This window comes from Lethenteron reissneri, chromosome 37, assembly GCF_015708825.2.
Source record: "Lethenteron reissneri isolate LAM-NWPU_2019-01 chromosome 37, ASM1570882v1, whole genome shotgun sequence".
Lineage (NCBI taxonomy): Eukaryota > Metazoa > Chordata > Hyperoartia > Petromyzontiformes > Petromyzontidae > Lethenteron > Lethenteron reissneri.
In genome coordinates this window covers 7,664,011-7,678,831 of record NC_083815.1, presented here as the reverse complement: position 1 = coordinate 7,678,831, position 14,821 = coordinate 7,664,011, and the positions used below count along the sequence as shown (strand labels likewise).

Here is a 14,821-nt window from a genome sequence, read left to right as displayed (position 1 = left end):
AGAACCAAGAAGATGAATCCCTGCAGTCACGAAAGCTTTAAATCGAAAAAGAAATTATATTGTTTGTTTAATTGTCTTGTCCTTTAAACGTTTAATTGGTGACAATAAAGAATAACAGGACACATGTTTTGCATGTTTACTGGATAAATCCTGCAGTGCATTGACAAGGGGCTTATAATATTATTGTTGATGTGTTGAGTGGTTATGCTGGGTAAAAGTGATGTTAGTGTTCTAAAGGCTTCCGAGCTTGTTCTTGAAGCATTGTGCTCTGTTGCCACCTTGTGGCTACGAGACATCTGTGATGTACGGTTTATAGGCAAGATCCGAGTTGGAACCACGTTTATTGTCTTAACCTATCGTCAATGATTGGCTTAATCGGGGATTATCTACTCGGAAGAAACCCATATTGTGCACTACCGTAATGATTAGCATCGACTACTGCGATATCCAATACGAGTCTATCTATATTACAGCGTGCATGTCAATGGGACGACACATTTGTTCAAGTTATGAGCTGTAGCTAAGCCAAGGGTCCACTAGGGGGTGATGAGATGGAATGCGTTGATTGTAAACAAAACAAAAAGGTTCGCATTTATCGAGGTATTTTGTCAAACGAAATAATGCATTAATTGACAATACATTACCGAGTAAAATATGCTAATTTCTTCGATAATATAATTGCTAACGATATCATTCCAATATGCTAACAATTAGTTGTTATCATATACAGTATTCTACGTTAAATTACCAAGATGTCAAATTTACGGAGGTTAGAATGGAAATACTGTATGCACTCGGTATGCTTTGCAATAAATACTGGATTCAGTACATTAAACGGAGGGACATAAAATTTATAAACATATTTTGGGTGCCTTCTCTATTAATCATGCACTGTTGTCCCTCATAATAATGGTTCAAAATACATGACATTTTTCGCCTTTCAATCTTTTTTTTGCACGGTCCACACAAGGGAAATGATCTTTGAAATATATTGCAATTGCTCTGGCTGGGTGCACATTGTGGCAGAAGGGTTCTTCACACCACATTAATCTCTCAAACCGTCTCCGCATTGCTGGCCCTGGGACATGAAATTCAGATTCAGACACCGCCGATTGCGTTCTCACTGCTCGGAAACAAGGGACAATTAATTAGGCTTCGGGTCCACAACGCATTCGGCAGCAAGGCAGTCAAGCCAAAGGCTGCCCGTGCTCGCATGTGACTCAGCCTCACAGAGCACCTCCATCACCGACCCGAAACCACTGGGTGGAGGATTTCCACATTTCTATGGCAAGGAATCGTGTTATCTACGCGAAGAACCACTGGCGGAATTTTCGCAAGGCATTGCACGTTTCTCTGACCATGTTATTACGATGACGATGCTGAGTGCAGTGGCGCACTGCACTATGGGGTGGTGACACGAGTGGTCGGTGACATCTAAACTTGTCCTGCCACGACCACCAACCAACCTCATACTCACCTATTCTTAGGTTTTTTCGGTAAAGTCACGTAGGTAAAAAAATTAAAATTAATAAAAGTAAAATAAAAAATAAAATGACTGTTCCACCTGAAGACGGAAGCTTGTGTTGCTTCCGAAACGTCGTGATTTTTATTTTATTTTTATTTTACTTTTATTAATTTTATTTTTTTACCTACGTGACTTTAGCGAAAAAACCTAAGAATATGAATCCTTGCAGTCACGAAAGCTTCAAATCTAGAACTCATACTCACCTGTCCATTGAGCAATCCCAATAGGAGGCATTCGCGATAAGTAGGCATTCATCCAGCAGTGAATTGACAAAGGACTGTAACAATTATAATCAATTTATGAACATGATGATGATGGGATTGAGCAGGATTTCCGCACAATCACAGCCTCTCGATCAATCCATATATGTCTGGTTCAGAGTTATACATTCATCAATTCGCATACACCTCGTGCATCCACGGGGTGTATCTTCAAGACTGGTCTGCATACGAAGCAGCAGTGCAAAAGACGTTTCAACATCAAACGTTGGTGCTTGTGAGAAGTGAGCACTGATTCATGGATAAGTGATGGTGCAGTCAAGTTTCAGATCACGTGATATTTTCAGAGACGCAATCTCGGTGTTGGGAGCTTTACATCAGCGCTGTGCAGGTGCAAGGTTGATCGTTTCATTGCAGGCGGCATATGAACGTATGGTTAGCAAGTATGTACATCTTATTTATGAAAACAAAAAAATAAGTTTGTAACCTGTATCTTTATAGGGAAAAAAACAACTCCATTGAGCTGCATTTACCGAATTTGCTATGAGACCGATTTGTCATAAAAACATTAAAAGGTCAAACTGATTTCCTGCTCAATTGTCTGTATGTTGAACTTCTTTCGCACCGCACGGAGCCGACCGTGCTCATCGGAGCTGCGGGGAGCGCTGATGTGGTGGCCATCTGCTGTTTACAGCCCTGAGCCAGTGTTGGAAATTCCACATTCCTATGGTGGGGGTGAGTCTATCCATACAGAAAAAAAAGCACTGTTGACTTCCCCATAAAGTGGTCGTGATTTTCTGGACCCTGGACTCCCGTCGAGGACTTGAACTTGCAACCTTCCAATTGCGAGCGCCACTGAGCCACCACATCGCCACGTGGAAACAACGAACAGACACAGCGAGATTGAGCCACAGCCACACTGAACCACAGCCACACTGAACTACAGCCACACTGAACCACAGCCACACTGAACCACAGCCACACTGAACCACAGCCACACTGAACTACAGCCACACTGAACCACAGCCACACTGAACCACAGCCACACTGAACCACAGCCACACTGAACCACAGCCACACTGAACCACAGCCACACTGAACCACAGCCACACTGAACCACAGCCACAACGACAGCAACAAGCTCTCCGACAATGCACACGAGGACACCATCTGCCAGTATTATTTAGGGCATTTTCTGGCACGACATAGGTCCCATTAATCACGGTGCTGTATGAGCATGCAACAGGGCCGGACAGTCCAAGTCTGCTAGCTCTCTCTCTCTCTCTCACTCCAACTCTGTGGGGCTCTCTATCAGCCCCGCAGTGACACACGGCAGTGGCACCGAGGTCTCTTGCGTGCATTGACGCTCGTGCCACGAGCAGTTAAACCTCCCCCACAAATCTGCGGCGCCTGCGATGCTGCTGCTGCAGCGGAGCCCCCCTTGCGACGGGCCCCAAAGGCCGACCCAATCGGTCCTTGCCAAGCTCGCGCATTCATGAATATGGAATGCGCGTGTCCACTCGGGAGCGGTGGCGCAGTGGTTGGCACGCTGCGCGACAAACCCAGCGGACCCGAGTTCCGACTCCCGCCCACGGCCACCAACACCGGTGACGATTGTCTGAACCGGTCCTGGGCCTCCACCCTAGGTCGACTCAGCCTCAAATGAGTGCCTGGTGCGATGTGTAAAAGATCGTCACGCGGGAGGCAAAGTCGTTGACGCTCGTGCCACGCGCAGTCAAAAACCTCGCCGCGCGGCACGCAAATCTGTGGCGCCCCTGGCGAGGTGCCTCAAAGGGCGACCCAATCAGTCCTTGACAAGCTCGCGCATTGCACACACTTGGAGCGGAGATGAAAATGAGCTTTCGCGTGAAATTGTGCAGGTTTTCGCATTGTTAATTGATGGGAGTGAAATAATTAACTGGAGCAGGAATGGGCAAGAATTTCAAAAACTTTGCTCATGCTCTTGGGAGCAAAGCACACGCTCACAAACACAAACCAGCGTGCGTATGTGTGTGTGTGTGCTACTTGTACACATGGTTCAAACATTAATCAAAATACGGACAGATCAAAGCCAACCCATTTGAAACATGTTTACTCAATGGAAACAAAGAATGTCCCTACTAATTCATCACTTAGTACACAATGCATGTGTCGGTGTCGTATATAAACGTTGCACTTTACTGCAAAATGAACTCGATGCAAGAGCGTTGGAAACATGACATCGGAGACCTGGCATTTAATGGAACTAAAAATGAGTCCTTATCATCTGTGAGAATGGCAAGGCTCTGAAGCGTGGGCATTGGCTGGGGGCTATCCGTGACACAGAATAACTCCCCCTGCTCAGCTGATAAGGCTGGGGCACTCTTTGTGCAAGACATTCTCGAGCTCTTAAAATGCCATAACTTAAAACTGTCAAGTGCACACAAAACCAAAGATACCCCCCCTCCTCTCCCTTATAGCCTAGACAGACTGTTGGGGAAAGTGCTGTTAGCGAGCACCTACGAAGGCCAGAACAGCACACAAGGGGGTGGGTGGCCAGCACCACGCCCGACCACTTTTCTCTCCCTCGTGACGATGTTTCCACATCGCATCGGGTACTCATTTGAGGCTGAGTTAACCTAGGGGAGGACCCAGGACCGGTTCAGATAATCGTCACTGGCGTTCGCCGTGAGCGGGAATCGAACTCGGGTGGTGGGGTTTGTCGCACGACGTGCAAAACACGGCACCGCCACTTCCCAAGTGGACACACAAGTTCTATATTCAATCACGCTTTACTTGTGCATGTGCTGTGTGTGTGTGTGTGCGCACGGACAAGCCTTGTTCTGCTGTGTATGGACATGCACAATTCCACTGGTGGAGTATGGTCTCACCAAACGATGCGGTTCATGGGGGGTTATTTGATCGAATTTCACCATGCTGGTCGCTGTGGGTTGAAGGTGGGAAAAATAGATGTGGGGGCATAGAAGTTGTACAACAATGGATGTTGCTGCACTGCTCTCTGCTGCGCACAATATAGCCCTGAAATCTACCACAACCTATAGTAGCAGGTTTTTATCCTTTAAACTGGTACAAAAACTGACACCTTTATACAAGGCATCATGTTTGCAATAACCACAACACAAGCAGTCAAAATGCAAACAAAAAGAAACAACTCTGATGATATGCACTGTCCTTGAAGTTGATTGGTCCACACCCGAGACAGCTTTTCTTAGAGCCTAGTCTCCATTGGTGTTGGACCAGATGACGCCAAAAGGCGTACAACTCAAAAACAGCGCACTATCAGAGTATTGAGAGCTCGGGGTAAGCATTTACACTATGAGACCTCCTTTACCAGTGGCAAAATATAGTAGGTTTTTACCCTTTAAACTGGTACAAAAACTGACACCTTTATACAAGGCATCATGTTTGCATTTTGATTGCTTGTGTTGTGGTTATTGCTAACATGATACCTTGTATAAAGGTGTCTGTTTTTGCACCAGTTTAAAGGGTACAAACCAACTACTATATTTTGCCACTGGTAAAGGAGGTCTCATAGTGTAAATGCTTACCACAGCCTGTTTTATGCATGAGTCACCCCTATTCAAGAATTATCTAGGCTCAGTTTCTGCTGAGCTTCCGAGATCGGGAATATTCCGGCTAATTTAGTCACTGGCAACTTGTTAGAGGCCTCGTAATGGACATTGAATATTTGCATGAAAAATGCAACTCGCATATTTGCAATAAATGTCAGATTTTGATCAATATTATTCTCAGGATTATCACATTCGTTCCTATCATGTTTTTTTCGCATTCAACTTACAGCTTAAAACGACAATATTCAATTTTTTTTTGTGATGATTTCTTTTTGCCTACAGGATATTAATGTTGGCCATCTTTGGGCAAAAGAATGACAGACTAGTTGTCTAGAACATTACCTTTTCCAACAGAACGAATATATAAAAAAACAAATCCCACCGGCAATCCTAAACTGGACGCTTAGATAGTCACAACTTACCGCTGTTTTAAATAATTATCCTTTGACATTCACTGCACGCCACCACAAACCCGTATTTACAGCTTCATTTTCTAAGCCTTAACTCGCGGTCAATCTCGAGACCTCATCTGGCATGGGATATGTCCGACTGATTAATTGCCCAGACAGCCCCCCAACCCCCAGCCATGCCCATATATCAGAACAGACAGTCCTATTCAGTACGAGGGAAAAGGGGTGGGGGTGGGGGGTGGTCATTCTCTATTGATTTAGTGTGAAAACAAATTGTTTGTCGATGCAGCCGCTATTGATACCTACCAAAGGTGTTTGAGCTTGACATTGAGAATGTAAAACTTTTCAAGCTTAAACGGACATTGATTCAATATCTGGATGAAGCTGACCCAGGTGGTAATAATCATGTGGTTTAGAATTCAAGGCTCGTTGCAAAGGGGAAATTGCCAGTTCAAATTCCGGCCAGGATTTTGAGTATTGATTTGTGAAATATCCAAAACCAGTGGTTGTCCGAGTGGAGAGAATGGACTCGATAAATTAAACAACAAACATTTTTTTTATTTGACCAGGTAAGAGGCCCACTGAGCTATATACAGGAGCTCTATTTTTTCAGAAGCGACCCTGGCCATAAATGATAGCCCAACGAAGTGACGACTTATCACGTGGAAATGTATAGCAGACAAACACTCTAAACGCATGTTCGTAAATGTGGAGGGAAAAACCGGAGGACCCGGAGAAAAGCCCACGACGACGACAGGCGTCAGGGTCGGGATCGAACCCACGACCTCCTGTATACCGGGCGAGGTAGTTAACATCTCCTAGCCACCGTGGCGCCCATAGGAATGTGCAATTGACGTCACTGGGTGAAGACTATAAATTGGAACGAGCATCATGCAATGTTCCTTTGATCAGGGAGTCACCGATTTTCCAGATACTGCCTTCTCCACATTAAAAGATAACCTAGAAAATATGACGAACAAAGATCCCCCGTATAGCCTTAACAGACTGTAGGGGCAAGTGCTGTTAGCGAGCACCTATAAAGGCCGGCACGGCACACGAGGGGGTGGGTGGCCAACACCACGCCCGGCCGCCTTTGTCTCCCTAGCGGCGATGTTTACACATAGCACAAGGTACTAATTTGAGGCTGAGTCGACCTATGGGAGGCCCAGGACCGGTTCACATTAATGATCACTGGTGTTGGCCGTGAGCGGGAATCGAACCCGGGTCGCCAGGTTCGTAGTGCAGCGCACTAACTGCTACACTACCGCTCCCCACACACATGCACACACATGCACACACATGCACACACATGCACACACATGCACACACATGCACACACATGCACACACATGCACACACATGCACCCTCTACTTTATATTTAAAATATAGGAGTGGAGGGCGGGTGGAACGCGTCTCATAATCCAGAGATTATTGTAGTTTGAGTAATTAAATATCAAATCCTTAATTTGAACGTGGATTAGTATGTTAGATTTTCACTTCTGTGCAAGTAAATACATTTTTTTGCATGGATTTTGGTTTGTTGTTTTGCATTTTTCCCTTCTGTTTCTTTGTTAATCCTTGTATTTATCCTCAGCCTTCCCAACAATAAAACACAATCAGAAGGTTCACACTCTACAAAATAAAGTGTAGCAACCATCTTGCTCTGTTTTATGATTAACATGTAACGTGTGAATTTCGATTTAAAGCTTTCGTGACTGCAGGGATTCATCTTCTTGGTTCTTTCGGTAAAGTCACGTAGAAGAGAAGTAATAAAATAATAAAAATAAAACATAATAAAATAATTCTCACGACGTTTCGGCTACAATGCAAGCAGCCGTCTTCAGGCGAAGACGGCTGCTTGCATTGTAGATGAAGACGGCTGCTTGCATTGTAGCCGAAACGTCGTGAGAATTATTTTATTGCTTTATTTTTATTATTTTATTACTTCCCTTCTACGTGACTTTACCGAAAAAACCAAGAAGCTGTAACGTGTGCTTTAAATCCGCCTGACATGAATTTAGTGTAATTCTAAGGGGAATAAAATCCCATTGTAAAAAAAAAACATGTTTTGGCCACAACTCATGAACGTACTGCATGAATGAAGGATATACTTACCCTATTACAAAGTCAGTGAACTTTGCACAGGCAGCTTAGGTGCGGGAATTACATGGGATTCCACAAAAGCCACCACACCTGGATGAATGTAATGCTCAATGGGGCCACAATAATGCCCCAGGGCCTTAGGGCTGTCAAGCAGAATAAGTGAGCGCTCCACAGAACGAAAAGAAAAATGTCAAGACTAGCGCCTGTAATAGAAATTTACGTTGAATCACAACTTCGTATGTATTTTGTTACGGCTTTGGCAAACGTTAAGAACGTTTTTGTAACATTTAATTAATTTTCCTGAGGGTTTTTTCAGACGTCATCTGACATTCAGATGGGTTCTTGACATTTCGTTGAAAAGCTGGATACCATCAAGTCATGGAGACGATTGGTAGCTACTAACGATCACTTGATTGTTTTATTACTTTGTTATTTCATTTTTTGAGAGCCATATGAAGTGTATTTGGCCAGGCCGAACACTGGAATTACTTTTAGAAAGTAAAAAAAAATAACCGATGGAAAGGTGCCCGTATAAAGCACAACAAGCAGGGTTGTTAACCCATTTGAGTGGAGTTTGAACATTCCCTCTTAATAAAGGAGTTCCCCAGGCACTCGAGTTACCTCTCACACAAAACAAAAATACACTAAGTGGTTATATACTCCAAGCAGGACTCGTCCTGAAGGTCATGAGGCCCAGCGAGATGTACCTGAGCGACCTGGCCACAAATGACAGCTCAACGAAGGGGCTTATCATGTGGACGTTTATAGCAGCCAAACACTCTAAACGCGTGATGTTGATTCTAAATGTGGAGGGAGAACGGGAAGACCGGGGGAAAAAATCCATGCGACCACGCAGAAAACGTACAAACTCCATATATACAGCAGGCGTCAGGGTCGGGATAGAACCCATGACCTCCTGTATACCAGGCGAGGTAGTTAACATCTCGCCACCATGGCTCCATCAGCATAAAAAATGAACACACCATTAGCATGAATGCTGCGTGAATTTCACGGTTGTGCCGTACAGCGTCCCGACGTGTTTCCGGGTTGTACCGTGCGTTGTTCGGCATGATGTCCGACGTTTCGCTCCATGTCCTGCGAGCGTCTTTAGCTTCGGGTCAAAACCCACGGCTAGCGTTAAGTTCAGGAAACCCAAGAAACTCCCCGGCTCATGGTGTGAAACGTCTGACATCACCTCGAAGAACGCGCAGAACAACTCGGACACACATCGGAATCACTTTCAGTCGAAATTCCGGTGAATAATAAACAAACACCACCAGCACCACGTGTCAGTTTGCTCTGTTCATGTATTTTACATTCTTTAACAAAAAAAAAACAATGAGCATTTATGTACACTTGCCCAGCTTTATACATTCTGAAAATTGATCAGACATACACAGGGGCTTCTACAGAAGGGCGGGGGGGGGGGGGGAGAATTCATCCACCGTATGTGGCTGCATTTTGTACCGTTAAGCATTTTAAAATTGTATGTGTGTACACACACACACACAAAACACGTACATGTGTATACATCATTTTATCCGCACCTGCCAACTCCCCGGTTCAACGCCAGAGTCCTACTGCAGCACGATATGTGGCCGTGGGAGGGTCTCGTAAAAAAAAGATTCGCATGCCCCACGTACGTACGCACAGGGCGGACGCGAACACGACGGGCTGGTGGGGGGGCACGAAGAATGGGTTCGACACGTGCCCGAAGCATTTCGGGGTCAAACCTAGAAGAGCGAGGGGCGCTGGGGCATCAAGCGGAGGCAAAGTGGTCAGCGTGCCGCTTTCGCATTAGCGCTACAGCCGGTAGCTTGCTGTAACGAAATCCTCCGTCGCGGGCTCGCGGCGACGGCGAGTAGCCGTGATGACAGCGTTCACACCCCCCCCAAATTGAGACGAGGTCGCGCAAATGTTCGGGCGATGAGTACCGTTCCACAAGAGAGTCGGCAGATGTTCCACACATTAGCTCGTACGGTCAGACGGCGCGTGCTCGCACAAAGGCAGGAACAGCCTTTTGTCGTTGTGGGTGCGTGTTTCAGGCGAGGTGACGAGTGCACTCCTCTCGTTTGCGTCACAAAAGAGGGAAGGGCACAAAAAAACAACCTCCCCGGAAGCAACGTGGGGACGCACACCTTTCGCCAACTCTGTTTGATATCGAGACCAGATCACGATTTCCCCCACACCTCACAGCTCTGCTCCTGCATATACACACGCATCTATATTACACACATCTCATGGGACTAGCAAAAATAATAATAATCTAGCAAAATAATATTAGTTTACATTATTAGACTTTGTAGTAGTATACAGTATTGGAAATAAAAAAACAGAAAAGGCTACATTTGCATAAAATTCACGAAATAGCGTGACACACGTAACTAAGGACAAACGTAATAAAAAAAGCAAATTAGCGATCCGTTACAGAATGTCCAACAAACAGAAATGTATCATAAGAAAGCACCATCTACTATCATGTACATAACAGCTGTATAAATATATTAAACTCAAATATTTCGTTTTTTATTTGAGGGTTTTTTTCATTCATTTTTTTATTATCTATAAAAAAAATCTTATCTTTGCAGTCCCCCCCCCCCCCCCCCCATGTGTTAATCCGTATAGCTTACACGTTAATATCACAAAATAGCATTTGTGTGGCATGTGGAAGGTTTTGTTTGTTTCCATCACGAGGCCGGTCCGGCTTCGCTGCGGCGCGGCGGTACATTCCGTTGCTCCTGACTCCTCTCTATGCTCGTTGCATAGTGTGGCGGACCTTCGCGCTCCCGCCCGGGTCCCTCCGCGTTCATCGGTAGAAGTAATGGGGGTAGACTGTCGGGCGCAGAGAGGGGAAAAACAAAATGAAGAGGACGAAGAGCAAATATTTTGCGCGCGTAATCAACGATTTTTGGGTTTAGATCGCGTTTATTTATAAATGTGTCGTAACCCTCCACCACCCGACACGGCCAATCAGTAAAAATGTGTCACGTTGACAAAGACAAATAGTTCACTGCTTTAGCCCACCGGTGTGTTGAAGCAACAACATTTACAATTTGAGTACGACGTTTCGCTGGTAATTGCAATCAGCATCATCGGGCAATTCGCCAGAATGGTGAGGCTCTCATAACACGGGTGAGTGTTTTGCGCGCGTCTGCGAACGGCAAAGACATTTTACCGAGGGCAACCGGGACAGGCTATCGAACGGTGCGCGATCCAAATGACAACACGTGACTAACGCTGCCCCTCTGTCAGTGAAAGAGCGTGGACACGGTTTTGGGGGGGGGGGGGCGAATGCTCTAGCGAAGAGCTCTCACTAAGAGCAGCGAGAGAGGGCCACTCCTTTTTGTTGTGATAAAGATGGACCGTGATGGCTTGGAGAGGGGCCTTCATCCAGCAGTGGCTAGAGATCATGGCTGATTTAAAAAAAACTCAGCCGCCGTATTTGCACGCTTGGCTACGTAAGGTCTGAAAGAAGTTCAGCATACACGCATTATGACACTGTGGTGTTTTGAACAGGTTAGTCAAACAATCCTACGTATATAATTCCTTGTTTTTCAACTGTGTCATTGCATTTATACCGATTGTATTTATCTCAGGTCTCCCTGGACATAATGACTCAAAAGGCTCTAAACCTCATCTCACGTCAAACATCACGGAATTACACATCGATGCAATTTTTGACAAGAAGGGCAACTTGTATGTATGCACGTTGAACTTCTTTCGTAAATAGCCAACCGTGCCAATCGGAGGTGCAGGGGAAGGGCAACAAACTAAACACAAAAAGCGCGTGCACGAATTGCGTTGGCGTTGCCTTCAACGAACACGGCTTGGTGATGCTGCATTCTCATAACACGGGTGAGTGTTGTGTTGCAAGTTCTGCATTCGATGTATGACAAATGCTCGTTGACTCGTTAACTTGAAACTGTTTTCATTTACAAGAAGTTGATTTTCTTAAAAAAAAATGATGCAAACACCTTGACCTCAAATTGACCTGTATAAAAGTAAGCAACATTTTAAGTGTGTAGCGAAAAAATTATAATTGAAAGTCACATTTGGCTGACCGCTGTTATGGTTGGGCAAACCGCGATTTGTTTGGTAAATTGTGTCCAATTCAAACGTAGTTGGCGGTCTGTCGCCTGGGGCTAATGGGTCGCTTGCTGGGGGGGGGGGGGGCATAACGTGTAACAATTCACCGTCAATGCCACTTATTTCTGTGCCATTGTCTTCTCTGCGAGGCAATATCATCGTGGCGTACAACCAATGTCATTGACTCAACACAACCGGGGAAGATGCTCTGGGTCGATGTGGAAATTAGGTTTTCACAGTGAATGCTTCTGAGGATGGAGGCGCGGGTGTTTAAACTCCGATCGCGCAGGATGATAACCGTGAATGAGCCGTGGCCAGGTGCGCTGGCGCACCGAGAGAAGGCAAATCCATTAAAGCGATCGCGTGTGCTCCAACTAAAGTTGCCACCTTGTCCTGGCTTTCCGAGGAATGTCTCCTCGTTGCCGTGGCTATTGTAGGAAAGTTTGTGAGTCTTCCTTGGACATTTAAAGTTCTGCTTTTTGTCAATCGACGAATAATGCACCACTCAAGACGACGCGTTAACGGTAGTCAGATATTAATCTTGTGACATGGCCCTAAAAAAAAAAGCTATATTTGATATGCGATATTTCAGGAAATTACCCTTTTTCATAAGAGCCGTCTGCTATAAACAAGCTCTCACGGACAAAAGTTTAGAGTTTTGTTACCTGTGCTTTGCGCATCCACTGCCACAATGCAGAATCACAGAACAATGATTAATCCCCATCACACGCCCCTGACATCTTCTACCCGAGCAGTGGCAAAACCTCGTTCCAACGCAGAGTAACCCTCCTCCCCCCTCCCCGTTCCCCCAACGGCTGCCCAAGCAAACGGAGCAAGCAAAGCGAGCACAAAGCATCGTCCCACCGCTACCCCTACGCCGCCGGGATACTCACCGCGCCCGCGTCCGGCCGGGTAAGCCGGCGCGCGGCTAGCAAGAGTACGTCCGCACCGTGTTGTCTAGACGCTGAGACCCAAACAGGGGGCCACCTGAGCCAAGCGAGACGGCAGGGGAGGGGGGGGCGGTGGGGGATGATGGGGGGGGGGGGGAAGGCACCGGCAAGCGAGGCCATGACCAGCAGACGGGCGTTCAGACAGGCGGGCGTGGGAGAAGGGGTGTGGATGCACAGGCAGACGTGCACGCAGACAACAACAACAGCGCACACACGCACGCACGCACGCACACGCGCGCCACCCACCATGCCAAGCCATTATTAGTTTCGTGGTAAGCAGAAGCGTGAGGCGGCATTAGACGTCGGCAGATAACATCACAGGCGCGCGCGCGGGGCGCCGGCTGTGACAAGTCGGAGGGCCATCCAGAGGCTTCTCTCGCGAATGTGGCGGCATTCCTGTGTGACATTTGGAGAACTTTGAATGAGCGGACGTATCTCGAAATCGCTTTGAAGATACGCGCGTAATTTTTTTTGCGCCGAGGCGCTCCTTATTCATTCTGGCACGTTCGAAAGGTATATTCGCAGACGTGAAACGATGATAGCTTTCGCGGGGTTTCGTTTAGCCGACTAGTTGGAAGGATTTTGGCAGCAATTATGCGAAGTTAATGACTTGTCATAGCCAGCGCCTGTTTGTGAGTAAAGCAGCAATGTCAGTATTGTTAGTATAATAAAAAAAAACACACACCAACCAACAACATAACCTTTAGTAAGCACATTTATAGCGAGGCAATTATTGTTGTGTTGAGAATTTGCTTTGGGCTACGTTGAATACCATTCACGTGAAAAAAAAATTCGCCTTTTTGCAAGAAAATCTCAGAAATATACCATCGTTGTCAGGAAAAATATATAGCAGGCTAAAGTTTCAAATGTCCAATACATTTTTGGCCCACTGCCCAAATCATTATCCGACTAAATTGTTGTGTTGCCGGGCAATGTTAATAAAGATGTGGTGAGTTAAAAAAAATTGCAATTACTTGAATAAAATAACGATTATCATAATGATAATACTGACAATCACTGAAAAAAACACTTTCAATGCCTGTCATTTTCTGTTTTTTAAGTAACGAGCAGAGTGATCTGATTAATGCGTTTTAACGAAACCACGACAAGCCGTGGTAAATATTGCATCGCAGTCACCTGCAATCCCACGTGTTAAATCATCCACACATGCAGATGTTGAGCGCTGTTATTTGTCGATGCTCACGCACATATATGTACTGTTACTGTCTGCTTCACAGAATTGTGGACTGCACAAATCGGCGTGCAAAATGACGAACAACAACATGACAGGAGCTGGGATACGCTCATTATATATAAAAACAATGTCACCGTAGCCGCAGGGCACCCACGGTAGTGCTCACGTGACTGATGAGTGCACGAATGCAAATTGTACCTGTGCCTAGATAATGCACGAAATGCGAACATAAATAAAATGTTAAAATTACCCGCAGTGGCCTTTGATGATCTAGTGTGGCATCAGGACCGTATGTTCCGCCACAAATGTGCATTGTTATCATGCATATGCATTAACAGGCCTTTTATTTATTCAACGGCTTGCTGCATGGATTTTAAAGACAGTGGTATGTTTTTCTGTGTTGCGTGCTTATACCGGAAGAAGCCAAGACTGCTAAATTCCGCACACACAAATAGAATAGGTGATCAGAATAACTCATGAGATTCTCTAAGACTGACGAAATATATGAAATTAGATGTCAATGGACAAAAAAAAGTAGAGTCTGCCTCCTACGCAACTCCGAATCTAATCCGAAATTAAAACGTCCGTAAATTGAACTTCGAAGCATTGCTTGTATTGATATTTGTTTACGCCGCAGCAAAAACGGTGCAAGGAGTTCACGCATTTATGTGATCCACCAACCTTTGCCTTCCAAAGAGCCGGGAAAACAGATGTGAACATTTCTAATAAAAAAAATAAAACCTCTGGGTGTACCATGAAGC

The 14,821-nt window shown here is 45.5% G+C and overlaps 1 protein-coding gene across 1 annotated transcript in view; it reads right to left on the bottom strand.

Moving 5' to 3' along the window:
* Nucleotides 1–9,118: 9,118 nt before the first annotated feature.
* The window catches only part of LOC133351476 (liprin-alpha-1-like), a 274,762-nt gene continuing 269,059 nt past the window's right edge, over nt 9,119–14,821 (bottom strand). The window contains 2 exon segments of the mRNA XM_061566707.1: nt 9,119–10,661; nt 12,809–12,902. Of these exon segments, the coding sequence (XP_061422691.1) occupies nt 12,844–12,902 (59 nt within the window). The 3' untranslated portion in view covers nt 9,119–10,661; nt 12,809–12,843.